This window comes from Cryptosporidium andersoni (assembly GCF_001865355.1).
Source record: "Cryptosporidium andersoni isolate 30847 chromosome Unknown contig_38, whole genome shotgun sequence".
Classification (NCBI taxonomy): domain Eukaryota; phylum Apicomplexa; class Conoidasida; order Eucoccidiorida; family Cryptosporidiidae; genus Cryptosporidium; species Cryptosporidium andersoni.
In genome coordinates this window covers 34,213-50,064 of record NW_027122882.1, presented here as the reverse complement: position 1 = coordinate 50,064, position 15,852 = coordinate 34,213, and the positions used below count along the sequence as shown (strand labels likewise).

Sequence of the window (15,852 nt, the reverse complement as noted above, 5' to 3'; positions counted from 1 at the left end):
ATTGAAAACTTAATAATTTCAAGTCTTCTTGGTACCTATACGTTCCATTAGTGCTGGCGCCAGTGTAAGTTAGAAACCTAAATTTGCAGTTATATAGATTCAGATATATAAGATATAAATGATGCAACGAAGTATGACATAGAAGCAGAGATTAGTCCACTTAAAACCATTGTAAAAGCTGCTTTATAAGGAGGTATACTACAGAATTTCCCCTTTATCATGCCTAATATGGATAATGTAGCTACACAACATAAGCAGACAAAAATATATGATGGTTTAATTGAATATAATTCATAAAGAGAATAACAATCACAGAATAACTCAAAAAAAACAAATGACAGAAGAGGAATAGATCCAAATAAACTGAAGCTAAGAAACATAGTAAGAGCTCCTTTTATAGGTTGTAGTCTGGGTGATTCATCCACTTCATATAAGAGACCCAACTCCTCCACCATCATATGTGATATAAAAAAGTCTTTATATTTAAAGGCAAGCCTTGCCATATCATTTGCATCTTGCAATGAGAATCCATGTTTATTTCTATAAATTTCAACCATCTCACTTATTTCTTCTTCGGGGCAGTGTTCAATTTCCCATTCTTCTCTTTGCTTTTCTGCATTAATAAATTCATGTTCTGCTGAAGAACTTACATATTCCCCCATAGACATTGCAAAAGCATCAGCCAATAAACTCCCCATACATATAGTGAATATTTGTTTTAATTTAAAGTGTACAGCAACGCATCCAGATACCAGTGCAAATATCGTGACTATACCATCCAAACCTCCAAATACTACAATCTTTAACAGCTCACTATGGCTATGTATATGGTTTTCTTGATGTAGATCCCCAATATGAGCCATTCTAAAGGGAAAAAATAACTGTCAGATGCTATATTATTTAAGAGTAATACCTTAAACTTACCTTGATGATTCAATGTCACGTTGTTCATAAGCAACTCTGGCAGCATGAATACGACTATTAAGTACTTCTGAATTACCGTTTATAATTCTGATTAATGTATTCATATAGAGATATAAATTCAAAATAAATTATTAAAATAACTAAAGGAATAGTTTCAATTAAATGTTTGTATACTTATTCACTTTTAGTACCTTTCAGAGCGCCAACTAATTTGTTAAGTAAAAATATGACATTTTACTTAAATTATGTGATAGTTAATATTTAAAAATAAATAATTGATGTCTCATTTATAATAAATATAGATAAGTCTTGAGTTTCTCAAAGAAATTTTTATAATATAAAAAGTGTCTATTATCTATTACTTAGTAGAATAAAAATTACTTGTATTTTATTTTAGCGCCATAGCACAAAATATTTGACAAAATAAGCGCTTAAGATAAACTTGCTAATTTTTTTGCATGTACCTGAGTCAGTTAATAACCCCACAAAAGCTGTACTGCAGTCAAGAATTGACCCCACAGTATTTTTATTAAAGCCTTCTTTATATGTTTTATCTTTCTTAATCTTAAAAAAAAATTAATATATTATCCAGAAACTATAAAACTAGAAATCTTTACTATGGATACTTTAAAAAGGTTTCAAGATAACCAAATTCAAGATTATTGGTATAATCACAATATATACAATGGTATGGACCTAGTATTGCAAAATAATTCAAATATTAAAGTTATACAACAGAGAAACATAGTAGAGCCCTTCAGTAGATTATATCATGAACATAACTACTTACCTAAAGATCAACATATAAATGGACAGAGGCTATCAATGATAGACTCTTGTAAACCATATTCTTATTTTACAAACATGATGAAAAAAGGACTTATATGTTTTTCTTGTGGGAATTCTTTAAGTAGAACACAATTGGAATATACTGATAGTGAAATATCTACGATACCCACATGTTCTACTTTTACAGATATATCTTTAATCCCAAGTTTTGTATGTAGGATGGATGTATGTGGTAGAGCGATTTGCCACAATTGCAAAGTGTATGCCGAATCTGAAAATGTGATATTATTTAATACAAGCACTAGATTATGTACAATTTGCTACTATCAAAGTAACTATAATAAAAATAATATGAATAAACCAAGGAATCCAATTGAGTGGCACTGGTGCTTCCAGACAGCAGATGATTTAACATACTTAAGACAACTCAGGACCGGTTTAGTAAATGGGAATGGATTACATATAGAATTAAGTGGTAAGAGACAAGGTTGCTGGAGAAGAAGAAAAGAAGGGATAAGAAAACACTTCAGCTTCAAGCAATATGGAGGATTTTTTGAAAGCAGAATGATCGCATTAGATTTGGGGTACCTACAATCTAAAGCTTCTAGTTTGGAGTATAAAGCTATTCCCTTTATTATGACATTAGATAATGATAGTAAATATAATATTATTCCCAAAAGAATAGTAAAAGAAGAAAATCCTGAGGGATCTGAGTCATTACAAATTTCAAATGATATTTGTTACATCTGTTTCAAAGGAATATTGGGTCAATCATATTCCAAAAAATTAGAAATAATTATTTATTCTTGTAATCACAAGTATTGCAATCTGTGTCTCGATTACATTGAATCTAAGTTTTTAACGGAAAACTATCCTCACAGCTTTTTTAATGAAGAAAAAGTATGCATAATTTGCCACAAATTTAAAGATAAAACTCAGGATAATTTTAGGAATTTATTGAAGTACTTAATTAATATTTTACCCTGTAGAATATCACTAATTAAACTTGATATCTTTAATATGGAGTGGAAGACTCCCTATGCATCATTCAATATATTAGGTGCTAGTGGTATCTTAGATTCACGACTAGAAGCCTATAAATCAATTGCAAGATATCAACATGATAATGATGGAAGTACATATGATCGAAGTATATTCTACGGTGAATTCAACAGTAAAGTAGGTTACTATACTCAATTTATTAAAAATGGAGTGTTGAGAATTTATGGACCTTACGATTCTCATGATGAGGCTGGAAGAAGGTGGGATCTAGATGCATTGAAATATTATGGAGCAGAATATGCCATGGCAAAAGCATATTTTCCAAAATTATTAACTTGGCTATCATTACCAGAATATTTACAACGTTATTTTTTAGCTCCTTGGATAGTATGGACAATAGACAAAATAAGGGGTAGGCATTGCATTCCAACAACTTTCATATCCAGTAATATAACGAAGTGTTACGATGTAATAGTAATTGGAGCAGGAGTTGCAGGAATGAGAGCTGCTGAAATTCTACTTCAAAAGAATCTGCAAGTTATTATACTTGAGGCTCAAAATATGTCTTTAGGTCGTGCTTGCTCATACAAAAAGTGGCCCAAAAAGTCAAATAGCCAATTAAATTCAAAATCATATTATTTTCATCGCAAGGATATTGGAAAACCTGGGATTCGTATCCCTATTGAAACTATTGAGTTATGTAATGAATTACTAAAACTTTCAGTGGAACTTTTGGAGGAGGTAGCTATTGATATATACCATCCACTATCTAATATCCTAGATAATCCAATCAAAATATTTAATACTCAAAATGATGGAGAATATACTGATATAAATCCTTCAAGATCTATTATTCAGAAGTTAGGGGATATTAAGAAGCCAATAAATTGGAGATGGTTACTAATAAATCATTGTATCCCCATTGTTATGAAAAAACTAAATATCTCAAATCTAAGTCCAATAGCATGGAATATCATAGAAATTATGATTAAAGGAGACTATGATGAAAATCTAAATAAAGGGATTGAACAGATTTATTGGGAAAGATTACCTAGATTTGTAGGATTTGAGGAAGCCCCTTGGAGAGAGTATTGGTGCTGTCCTAATAATGATACTAATCAAGTGTCAAATAATTCCGGGTCTACAAAAATACTTGATAGTGAAATAGAAGTTAATATTGAAGATCTAGTTAAGGCAACGATTAACCATACTTTGTACAATAAAAATGTTACTGATATTCTATACAACAATGAGACGGATCAAGTGAATGTAAGAGCCGCAGATGGAACTTGGTATAGGGCTATATGTGTACTTTGCACCTTACCAATTGGAGTATTAAAGGGTTGCATTAAGTCTAATACTAGTTTAAATAATATTAATGAAATTCAACAATTTTATCCCATATCTAACTCATCAACTATAAACTTTTCGCCTCTACTGCCATCTGAAACAATTAAATCTATTGAATCTATTGATATGAACAACTATACAGAAGTTTATTTGACATTTGATAATACCCATGATCAATTTAAATCATGGTGCCCAATATTGGAAGGAAAGATATACAATCTGAACAATTCTTCAGTGACTATTTATATTAATAACGAAACTCCTGGATCTTTAGTTTGTGGTATATCTCAGGAATTGTGTGATCATTTTAGCACGAAATCATCTTCAAAGTTACCTCTAAGACAATTAGTTGATATTTGCCTTGAATTACTCAGAGATATTGTAACTGATTCAGCTGAACTTATTCTCCTTGACTGGTCTGTTAAAGTCTGGAAGGATGATGAGTTTACAAGAGGCAGCATCCCTGTTCATACTATAGATAGTAAGGAAACTCATATTGTGCAATTAATAAAGCCCCATTTCGATGGTCACTTGTATTTTGCTGGAGATGGAACAACGGTAAATAGTTTTGGAACAGTGAATGGAGCCTTATTAAGTGCTAAAAGAGCAACAGACCAAATTTGTCAATTCCTTGATAACCGATAGATCTTCAATTGGGAATATAAATCCAAATATATATTTTATGATATAAAGAACTTTATAAACTACTAAATATTTCCAACTGTCATCTTATTTATACCTCTTTTATCAGAATCCCTACGTCGCTTATCAGCTGTTGTTTTATAGCTTGACTTTCCACTTAATTTATTCGAATTATTTTGTTGGATATTCTCATCATTAGACACATCTGTATAAAGACTTAATATATTATTCATTCTTGGTAAAATAACTCTGCTATTCCACATGATATACTTAGATTTATCCAGATCATCGAACCACGGATGTTCCAACGCATTTCTGCATGATATCCTGTCATTTGGATTACAAACAAGTAACTTTGACAAAAGATCTAGAGCTGAAGAGTCTGCTAATTTACATAAATTCTTAAGGTTCTCTAATGCATTACATTTCCAGACTGGAAAATCTTTGTCAAAATATTTTAATTCAAATATACCAGACCATGTTTCTTCAGTAGGTGTTCCTAGTGTTCGGAATATCCTCCAAACCATGTCAATTTCACATTCTCCAGGTAACAAGGCATGTCCTCCTCTGAACAATTCAGCCATTATACATCCCACTGACCAAACATCTACTGAAGGAGAATATTTATTAATACCTAGCAAAATTTCAGGCGCTCTATACCACATTGTAAGTACATCATGAGTATATTCTGGTAGAGGTAACCTACAAGCCCTAGCTAACCCAAAATCACCTAGTTTTAAAATTCCATCCAATCCAATTAAAACATTTTGTGGTTTCAGATCACGATGCATAATATTGTGAGCGTGGCAGTATGCTAAGCCATTCAATAATTGAAACATTAGTTCTTTTGCCCACTGAGTATGCTCAACAATTGGACTTCTAAGATCAGGATATCTTTCTCTTAAAGTTTGTGTGTAGGCCTTGCAATGTTTTTTTAGGTCATTTACACATAATTCAAATACAGCTAGTAATAATGGAGGTCCATCAGATGGACGACTATAATGGACCTCAAATAATTTGACAATATTTGGATGCTTCAAAGATTTCAAAATATCTAATTCTCGAATAGAAGTAGCTGGTACACCTTCTTCTTCATGCTCTTCAAGGTGGAAGAACTTTATAGCTACTAGTTTCTTTGGATCATTTTGGTCATACGCCTTAACTACACGGCCATAAGTTCCACTTCCAAGCTCCTGTAAGACTACATATGTTGTACTTTTTGTCTTGACAATGCTTGATACCTGCATTGTTTTAGCTATAATGGATAGCTTAATTACCTATAATGAGCTTAGCTTATTTTTTTTTAGACGATATCCACATGCTTTGACATTGCTGCCCCACATATTAGGCGCCTGTTTGACGTAAATTACATGCATGCAATTCGGTACTTAATCTTGTACTCCTAAGAAGCTTCTTGTTTAATATTAAGCATATATTTTAAAGGTCTAGTCAAACTATATATATATTTAGCTCAGGCTAGAAAGACACTATTTGTTAAAGTTTATTGATAAAAGTTCAAATAACTTTTTCTAGTGGACTACTGAGGTGAGTAATTGAAGTGCAAGTTCACATAAGCTATTATATCAGCTATTGTTTTTCGGGAATCTGGATTTAGTATGTAATATTCTTAAGAAAAAAATAATTTAAGTAATATTTTGTTAACAAAAAATTTCAAATAATCCATTAGAAAAGTGAAGTCTAAACAACAGAGACAAATAATATAATTACGAGTACTATATTAGTATTTTTTAACAGTAATTAATTAAGAAATCTGGTTTTATGAACGAGTATGCATTATAATACTGCCTAAGGGCAGATCGACACAAGACATTATAGAGGCGGGATCTGTGTGGGCCACAAATTTCGTGTTAAATTGTGATGTTAAGCTATTAAGCCTCTAAAATATCTTTAGCAAATAAACTTAAAAGTAATAAGTTAATATTTCGAAATATTGTCAATGACCTAAGTTTTAATTTATTAGTATACTTCTTTTAGTATAGATATATTATTCAAAACTTGAAGTTAGATTACTGCAGGAAGTATATCAAATGAATAAATTAAGCAGTAGACTTGAAGATCCTATCTCTAAATACGTTTCCTATGGAAATTTGGCGAATATATGGCTTGTAGCATACTATGACAGGAGGTTAAAGAGGAGGGATTTGATGGATATTAATTTGCAAGCTGGAATTAAAGAAATTATTCAGAAGATTTCGGAAGAATGGGTTCCTTTAAGAATCTCTTGTGCACTCCTCACAGGAATTGTGAAAGTCTATCACCATAAGGTGGAGTTTTTAGATATAAAATGTTCTGATGTTTTATCTAAAATGCAGAATTTCCATAGTGATCATAGCTCTTTAACTAAGATGGCCTCTCAACCAGCTACGAAGAAAGGAAATAATAATTTTAATAATCTTGTTAGCCAAGAAGATATAAACAAAACACTTGATATAATTAGTAGTCAAAATACTAACCTTTTAGATATTATCCCATTATCGAATAGTGGTGAGCACGCTAGAATTATACCAAGAAGTGAAGATTCACAATTATCTCAGTCTCAAATTTCATTACACACTATTGAACCAATTATTTTTGATATGGAGTTTGAAGATTTTATAAATAATGAATGTGAAACAATAAATATGGAAGTTGATAATACTATATCAGAGAGTTTGCAAATGCTAGATGATGTAGAAAAACGTCGTGGTGATATGACTAATCCTATGGATATTATTGCAAAGGGTTTAGAAGAAATTGACTCTACTCAAAGGACGAAATTGGATAATCCAGATATAGATTTGTCAAGCTCTGCGTTAAATAGCCCTGAATTTAGCCATATTAATGTGAGGTCGAGTTTTGGTACACTTGAAAATTCGACACCAAATACAAGGTATCAGAGTATTGGTGGTCTTTCTGAAACATTCGAAGCTCAAAATGACTGTACAACAAATTATTTTGAAATGGGGATAAATCAGATCGATCAAATTCCTAAAATATATTCTAATGACTGTATAGATAATGTACAGGTAATAAAAATAGCTAAAGAAGCCCCATTGGTGAAAACTTTTTCACTAAAGCGTAGGAAGAAGATATTGAATTTACCTCTAGATAAAGATTTACAGTTATCCAATAAAGAGCTAAAAGTTGATATTTCTTATATTTTATCGGTTGAAAAAATTAAAAACTTTTATAAAGGAACAAGTGGTAGCTTACTGTTTACTAATCAAATAAACAATTTGCAGACACTACCACTCTTAACTTTTCTTTCTGGAAGTAGTAGAAAGAGAAAATCGATGCAAGTTAATTCAGTTGATTCTGGCACAAATACTTGGAATTATGAAAGATCTTATGCAAAAGGTGTAGAAGAAAATAATACTTTTGAACAAAATGATACTTTTGAACAAAATGATACTTTTGAACAAAATGGATATAATTCTTGTTTTCTTAAGTTTACTGATAAGGCTGAATACTCTGAAATTGAAAAAGAGAATGATGGCGAATTTCAGGCAATTCCTCTGACTCCAGTTAGATCTAAATACCAAAATGATGACTTTGAATTAATTTATACTCCATGGACTAAATATGGCAGTCAAGGAAGGGGGTACTATGATGTGTCTCCGTTATTTAACAAAAATGAACAGGAGGAAGTAAATCTCTTGTCCTCTAGGGCAGCTAAAACAATGCACTTCTTAAATACTAAATTTAGTGAGTCTAGTACCTTAAGCTTACATGAACTAGTGGGTAATAAACCAGCTTCTGTAGTGGCTCCAATTTTCGTTGAATTATTACATCTAAAATCTAAGTCATTTATAGATATCAAACAAGATATTCCATATGGTGAAATATTGATATTTCCAAGTAAATAGATTTATATTGAGCTGTACTGGTTATTTACACATTTTAGATAACCATTTCAACTCCAAAATTATACTGATAGTAGGATTATAGTTTATATCTTAAATCTTTTTATCTCATCTTTATTTTAATTATATAAGAAGATTTTCTTAAGCTTTTGAATCAAACCCAGCTGTGATAAAGCCTTTTCAGTACCGGTATACCGGTACTTGCATGTAGTCACATGCATGTATGTATGCATGTGGACTGCGGGCTCCACGTCTTCTAATTCCAAACAATTTTATCCTTCTATTTTAATATTATATTGGAAATGTGGAAAGTAAGAATTGAAGGATTTACAATCGTATTATTGGTGTTTGGGTTATACTCTAGTGGAGTAGGATCTATAAAGCAAAATATAGATACAACTATAGCAAATACAAATCTCGTACCAAATAACGAAGAATCTTCACCAAGTACAATTGACTCACAGTTAAGTAATGAGACCAAGATACATGAAGTTAAAGTATTTGAGGCTGATGTAACAAATGGGGGTAATCTGAATAATAAGATCCCAGCATCTACATCAAAAATATCCAAAGCTTACAATCCACTAAAATCAGGAGAATTATTTATTATACCACTCAATAATGCAATTGCTGATAATTACTATCATAGATTGGGTAGTGATGGTGTTGAGATGTTTTTACCTGAAAATGGTATTAAACGTGGTGTTACACACTGGCTATCGGATGGCAATGCTGTAAAGAATGATATTGTTCATTTCACTGGTATTCTACTAGAACCAACCTTAGTATCAGGAATTTTAATTAATTGGGCTTCTACTCCAGGTGAAGTACGCATTGATGTATCAAAAGATGGTTCAAACTTTCAAGAAGCTGTTGGGTGGACTAAAAATAGGCTTGCATCTAAAGAAATGGAGCAAAAACTTTACTTCAAGGAGCACCCAATAAAAATACAAAAGGTCAGAATAGGGATGAGAATACCTACTTTTAATTTCTTTGGCATTAATTTTGCTGGGCTACTAGTAATCGGTTCTTCGATTGTTCAATTTACAAGTGGTATAACAACCATGACAGAAGAATATTGCTTGCAAATAGAGGATGGAAATATTCATAAAGTAGGAGCCGAATTAGTTCTAGGGAGTTGTATAGAAGCAATTGCATCTGGTGATAGCAGAGAGATTTTTGGATTTAATAATAAGGGGCAAATATTTAATCCAGTTAGTAAATTGTGTATTCAACTCGAGGATAACAATGTGAGAACAGGAAATACATTAGTACTAGATGAGTGCTCATATACTATGGATGGTAGAGGCCTATTTGAATTGCTTCCAAATAACCAATTAAGACTGATGAGAGGTGGAAATTTATGTTTATCAAGTCCAGGTGATAAGACGGGAATTATTAATGTTGCTTTAAATGCAGCTGCTAGTGCCAGTAGTATAAGAAGAACAGAACCAGAGTATAGTCCTTCAATGGCTGTAGATAACAAGGATTCAACATTTTGGCTTTCAGAGGATATTCTAGAAAATTCATCATCAGAAGTTTACTTTAAACTAGATCTGGGAGTTGTTTTAAAACTACAAGACATTTATATTGACTGGAAGTACCCAGCTTCTGCGTTTTCAATAGAACTCAGTAGTGATAATATTACTTATACCCCTGTTATAAGTATATCTAATAATGGATTGAGCAGTACTGGTTATTCTCTTGAAGGAAGAAAAGCAAGATATGTAAAGATTGCTCTTTTGAGTCTAGAGAATTCGATTAATAAAAAAAGTGTATATGGGATTAAACAAGTCAGAATATTCAGTACCACAATGAGAAGTATTGTAGAAGATTGCAATATTGCAAAAGAACATCAGGATGGTAGAGATAAGGTATTCCCACAACCGGTTGTTGGTGAAAATTATGCACCTGGTTTATCTCTTAAATCTCAAGGAGAAATTATCAAAAAAAGATTGATTGAAGTACAAGGACTCTCAGGACATATATCGACATTACTCCCAAAACTAGAAACATGTAAAAGTACTGCTAGTGGAAGAGAGGTCACATTAAAGACGCAAGTAAATAAATTAGGACTTTTATCTGAACAACTTGAAAAACTTGTATATGATTATTCACTGGAGTATAAATTTACCAAACCATTAATTGGTAACTCTTATCTATTTCCAGCTGAAGATTGTGTTGCAATAAAAGATGATAGGAAAGGTCATGTTTTAAGTGGGTTTTTCTATGTCAAACCATTTTGTACAACTAAACCAATAAGAGTATTTTGTGATATGGATACAGGAAATACTATTTACCCTGTAGAGGCACATGCAAATTCAGCGAGGTCTGTAATGTCTGTTTGCTCGCAAGTTGGATTAAAGCCTTTATTGCTAAGAGATAAAAAAAAATCTATTAAAGGTATTAAATTGATGCTAAAAATGATGGGAGTTAACAAAGATAGAAGAGTTATTCCTCTTACACATGACTATGGTTGTGACTATGGTGAAACTTGTGCAGCACAATTTTTGCAACTTGATTCTCATATACAGTCGTTTATCTCAGTTTCTGAATCTAGTAAACCAGAAATTGTTTTGTGTAGCCCAAATACCAATTTTCAATATGCAAATGATGCAATTAATTTAGAATGTAATAGTCGCTTTGCAGATATATTAGCTCTAAACAAAGCACCATTACTGGCTTCAATACTGGTAAAGTGTCCAACTACTTGTAATCCAGAATCTGATGGCGTCGTAATTGGTACAGATGTATATAGGGACGATAGTAGCGTATGTATCTCTGCTATGCATGCTAATACTTTAAATAGAAATACCGGTTTACTCCAGATAACACCAATTGAAGGATTAGACTCGTATGGTGCAACAAAGCGATTTGGTGTATCAAGTATATCGTATTTAGGAAAAAAGTGGTCAAAAAGCTTTGTTACTTCAAAATATGAAAGTCTATGCCCTTATAATAGTAGTTTATCAATGCTACTATCATTTATTCAGTTGGAGTCAAAACGAGAAAATGATCCCCCAACAAATATGACATATTCAGATAGTATGATATTACCACTAGGGCTTGGAACTGCTGTAGATACATTTGAGGCAATAAATAGAATAAAAAGATATATGAATATTATTGGAGGAATATCATACACTCCTGCAATGAAGGAAATAATTGGAGGAAGTCAAGTACTAGTATCCAGAGTAAGGAGTAAACTGAAACCCACTCAAATAGTGGACTATCATACTAGACTAGCTGCAGATAATATCTTACTAAAGTTACATACAGTCTCAAATATATTATATTATCATATGGAAAATCTATTAGAAACTATAGTAGAACATGAAAACCTTCTTAAAGAAGTGATGGAGTTAAAAGCGACACAAACTGGATTTAATAGTTTTGATATGCCAATTAGTAACTTTATACATTTTGGGGAGTTATTTGAAGAGTGGGATAGCCCAGGGGTTACTGAAGGAGTTGGAAACTGGAGAATTTTATATGAACCAATAGGTGGGGGAGGTAGAAGTGGATTATTGGGACAAACAAGTCCTGTTGGTCCTCCAACTTCTTCAAAGCAATTGGCTATTGGTACATTTGCAAGATTAAAATATAAGAAATTTTATGACATTGACTATAACACTGATGTTTATATCGATAGCTATGAGGGTAGTATTGGTCTTACTTTCAGAATGATTAATTTTGAGAGGTACTATCTGTTGGAGTTTAGCCAACAGAAATCCGGTGGATTTAAAAGATTAATTAGAGTTATAGATGGTGAAAAGAAGTTGTTGGGAACTAAGTATGATGGTGGATATATTTCTGGTTCATGGTATCATGTAAGGATTTTATTGAGTGGACCAAGAATACAAGTTTGGGTCAGTACCGAAATCTCACAAATTGATGAAGAAAAAAAGTATAGCTCTCCAGTCAAAGTTTTCGATATTTATGATAATTGGATATTATCAGGATCTATTGGATTCTTTTCTAGTGGAATTAAGGGTGGAGTTTATTTTGACAATATCCATGTACAAGCAAAACCATGTACAAAATCATCTAGCTTAGGTTCACTACTATCTTCACATCCACCAGCAGCACCTGTCTGTAGCAATTATAAGTCAGGCTCATTTGGTGGGGTTCATAATGAGTTTATGTTTATAGATCCAGAATATTCATATAATGGTCCTTCAAACTGGGAATTCCGATCAAACATTGGAGGTTTGCAAACTAGATCTTTGGTACAAACAAGTAATATACATAGTATTAGTAGTGATAAAATAGGTACTCATGCGATTTTAGGTGGAAATCGCCAATGTAATACTGGCATATATGAATATTCATTCTTTCCACAATGCCCTGATGGTATCATTGGTGGAATTATTCACTATAAATCATCATCATCGTATATGATCTTCGAAATGGGATCACATTATTCAAGAATAAGGGTCATTGAAAATGGTGTCATTAGAACATTAGCAATGAATATGCTTGTTGGTTATCAGTTAGGAACATGGAACAATATAGAAATACAATTCGGTACTCTTGGAACCAGCATTTTAGCTAGTACAAACAATTATGGTAAAACTCAGTTATTATATACAGGATCCCCACTAGGTTTATATGATGGTTCCGTAGGTCTATCAACATATAAATGTCCTGGTGTAGCATTCCAGTCTATTCAGTTGAGACCACTGACAATAGGGACAGCTATTGCAGGTTTATTTTTAGAAGAAGCCCAAAATACGAATATAACTCAATCAGACTCAAGTATAACTAATATAGACTTTTCATCAAATACTAAATCACCCAATTGCACAGCAATTCATACTCGTGATCGTAAAGAAGATTGTGAACGTCTACTTGGAGATGATCAATGTGAAGCTAACTATTGCTCATATTGTTGTGAAAATAGTATGGAAAGAACTTACACAGAATTATTACGTTGCAAACAAGATTGTCACAAACAAGATACAGAATATGAACAAAGTAAATTGATATTAAAAACATTGGATACTTGTCATAGTGAAGAATCAATTAATTTGTATATAGAAAAGTGTCAAAGGGTTCCAGCAGCAAATATAGAAGCTCAACAAACATGGACCAATCAATTTGTGTGCTTTGTTGATTTGTGTTACATGTGTTGTAATACACAGCTATCGGAAAGTGAGGTTGACAAAACTTCACTTGCTGAATGCTACCTACAATGTATACTACTAGATTATAAGAATATCCCAGTGTCACTTTAAAGAGAAATAATATACAGACAGCTAAAGTATTAAAATTATCGAAGTCACATTCTTATTAATAAATTCACTATATAATTCACTATATAAAAGTAATGTAAAATTGCTGACATATTTTACAATAACTTGACTTAATAGTAAAAAAAAATTCCGCTAGCTTAACTTTTGGAATTTATGATAATTTTAATCCCTTTCAATAATCTATCATTAATATCAAAAAAGTCACTAAATTAACACTCAATATCAATATTTTTATCCTTCAAGATATATCCACTTGGTGGTTCATGGATAGAAGTGGTCCCTCTCAGTTCATTTAAGATCATCCCCAGTTGCTGTGAATAACTCTTAATAGGATATGGATTATTTTCTATTAGAAGATTAATATTTGGAATAATGAAATTATGTATATAATCAAGTAATTTCCGAAACTGTATACCAAACACTGGCATAAAGAAAAATGGTATAATTTGCAATGCTGTAACTAAAACAGATGGTACTTCTCTAGATGGGTTCTTATTTAAAATTTTAACTAGCCATAGCCATATTACATGATAATTTTTGCATTGTATATTTATAGCGAGATAGAACCTTACAATAGAGCTAATCCTTTGAAAAAGTGCCTCCTCAGTTTCATTCATATTTTGCATCTCTTTTAATTTACCAGATAGTAATATTGGACAACTCCTATATATTATTCCATTCATCATCATATCTATTTCATTATGAATTTTTAAAATATTAAAGTAAGTATATGAATAACTCCATACAGAATCTGGATGTGCTGTGATTTGACCAGAGCATTGACTAATAAGGGAATTTGCTATCATATATAATGCATAATCATATGACTGCTTCATATTTTTTAAGCTAGATAATAGCTCAATAATTCTGTTAGAAGAGAGCAAAACTTGTTTCTTAGTTGAGGAAATTTGATTTATAGATAACTGAATTGTCTTTTTTATGTTTATTCTTGTATTTTTAATATCTTTATCAGTACTATTCATGATTTCTAAATATTCCTTTGATTTCTCATAATTCTCTAACATCTCCACAAACCTCCTCTCCTCAGTTTGATTAACTATACATCTATTCCTAGGGTTTTCAATATTTAATGTATCCCGGGTATTTGTTACTATATTATTCTCAATAGTCTTCTCTACTTGCTTCTGTGCTTCAACATTTCCTTTTATATCTTCAAAAAACTTTTTTTCATTCTTGATATGTACTTTTTCTTCTTCAATACGTCTCTTTTCGTCTTCTAGACGTTTTTTTTCTTGAGAAATTCTTAGTTCTTCCTGCTTCTTTAATTCATTCTCACGCTGTATCCTTATATTTTCAAGAGCTTTTTGTGCATCATTTAAATGCTTATTAATTAAAGATGACAGTTTATCTTCTACACTTCGGGTATCTATATTAATTTTAAAGTTATTTATAACTTTATTTCCTTTCCTATTAGGAGTTTTGCTTAGGGAATCCCCATTATGAACTTCCCAATTTGTAAGAGTACAGGATAGCTTATCACCAAGTTTATCTATATCCATAGAGCCCTGGATTTCAATATATTACTATTAAATAATAGAAAGTAGTGATTACATAATTCCTTAAGTTCTTAATTTTTCCTTTAAAGAAGAGTAAAATCACAAAATTCTCTAATAAAATTTACATTTACCGCGTGCGGTGTGATGTAACATGTATTTTTACATTTTATTGATTTTTTTTCAAATACATTTAGAATATTGTTAATGACTATACAAAAACTATTTTAAACTAAAACTGTTATACTGGAGACAGGAATTGTACTATTATTTAAAAATTTTAAATATTTGCACCTTTATATTTTATTGAAACGATGGTATATACCAAATTACCTTTATACTTGATCTAGTAACTTTTAGATCTAATATAATACTTCACACCAGAACTTACTAAATAGATTTATTATATGTATTTATATAATTTATCTTCTTTAAATGAATAATTATAACTTTATCACTAATTGAAGATATCTCAAAGACTTGGTAATGTATTTAATAGCTAATATAAACATT

At 31.4% G+C, this 15,852-nt stretch overlaps 6 protein-coding genes across 6 annotated transcripts; 3 read left to right on the top strand and 3 right to left on the bottom strand.

Annotated features, from left to right (window-relative positions):
• Positions 1-89: 89 nt before the first annotated feature.
• cand_005200 (uncharacterized protein) lies at positions 90-1,028 on the bottom strand (the record flags this gene model as incomplete). Its single annotated transcript, XM_067210761.1, has 2 exons — positions 90-864; positions 925-1,028. 2 exons carry the CDS (start codon positions 1,026-1,028, stop codon positions 90-92), a joined length of 879 nt encoding a protein of 292 aa, XP_067067287.1.
• Positions 1,029-1,542: 514 nt separating this feature from the next.
• cand_005190 (amine flavin-containing family protein) lies at positions 1,543-4,710 on the top strand (the record flags this gene model as incomplete). The annotated part of the gene is made up of 1 exon (XM_067210760.1): positions 1,543-4,710. One exon carries the CDS (start codon positions 1,543-1,545, stop codon positions 4,708-4,710), a length of 3,168 nt encoding a protein of 1,055 aa, XP_067067286.1.
• Positions 4,711-4,772: 62 nt separating this feature from the next.
• On the bottom strand, positions 4,773-5,954 carry cand_005180 (cell division control protein 28; the record flags this gene model as incomplete). Its single annotated transcript, XM_067210759.1, has 1 exon — positions 4,773-5,954. One exon carries the CDS (start codon positions 5,952-5,954, stop codon positions 4,773-4,775), a length of 1,182 nt encoding a protein of 393 aa, XP_067067285.1.
• An 801-nt stretch (positions 5,955-6,755) lies between these two features.
• Positions 6,756-8,573, top strand: cand_005170 (uncharacterized protein; the record flags this gene model as incomplete). Its single annotated transcript, XM_067210758.1, has 1 exon — positions 6,756-8,573. The coding sequence occupies one exon, from the start codon at positions 6,756-6,758 to the stop codon at positions 8,571-8,573; it is 1,818 nt and encodes a 605-aa protein (XP_067067284.1).
• A 299-nt stretch (positions 8,574-8,872) lies between these two features.
• Positions 8,873-13,807, top strand: cand_005160 (LCCL domain-containing protein; the record flags this gene model as incomplete). Its single annotated transcript, XM_067210757.1, has 1 exon — positions 8,873-13,807. One exon carries the CDS (start codon positions 8,873-8,875, stop codon positions 13,805-13,807), a length of 4,935 nt encoding a protein of 1,644 aa, XP_067067283.1.
• A 227-nt stretch (positions 13,808-14,034) lies between these two features.
• cand_005150 (uncharacterized protein) lies at positions 14,035-15,345 on the bottom strand (the record flags this gene model as incomplete). Its single annotated transcript, XM_067210756.1, has 1 exon — positions 14,035-15,345. The coding sequence occupies one exon, from the start codon at positions 15,343-15,345 to the stop codon at positions 14,035-14,037; it is 1,311 nt and encodes a 436-aa protein (XP_067067282.1).
• Positions 15,346-15,852: the final 507 nt, after the last annotated feature.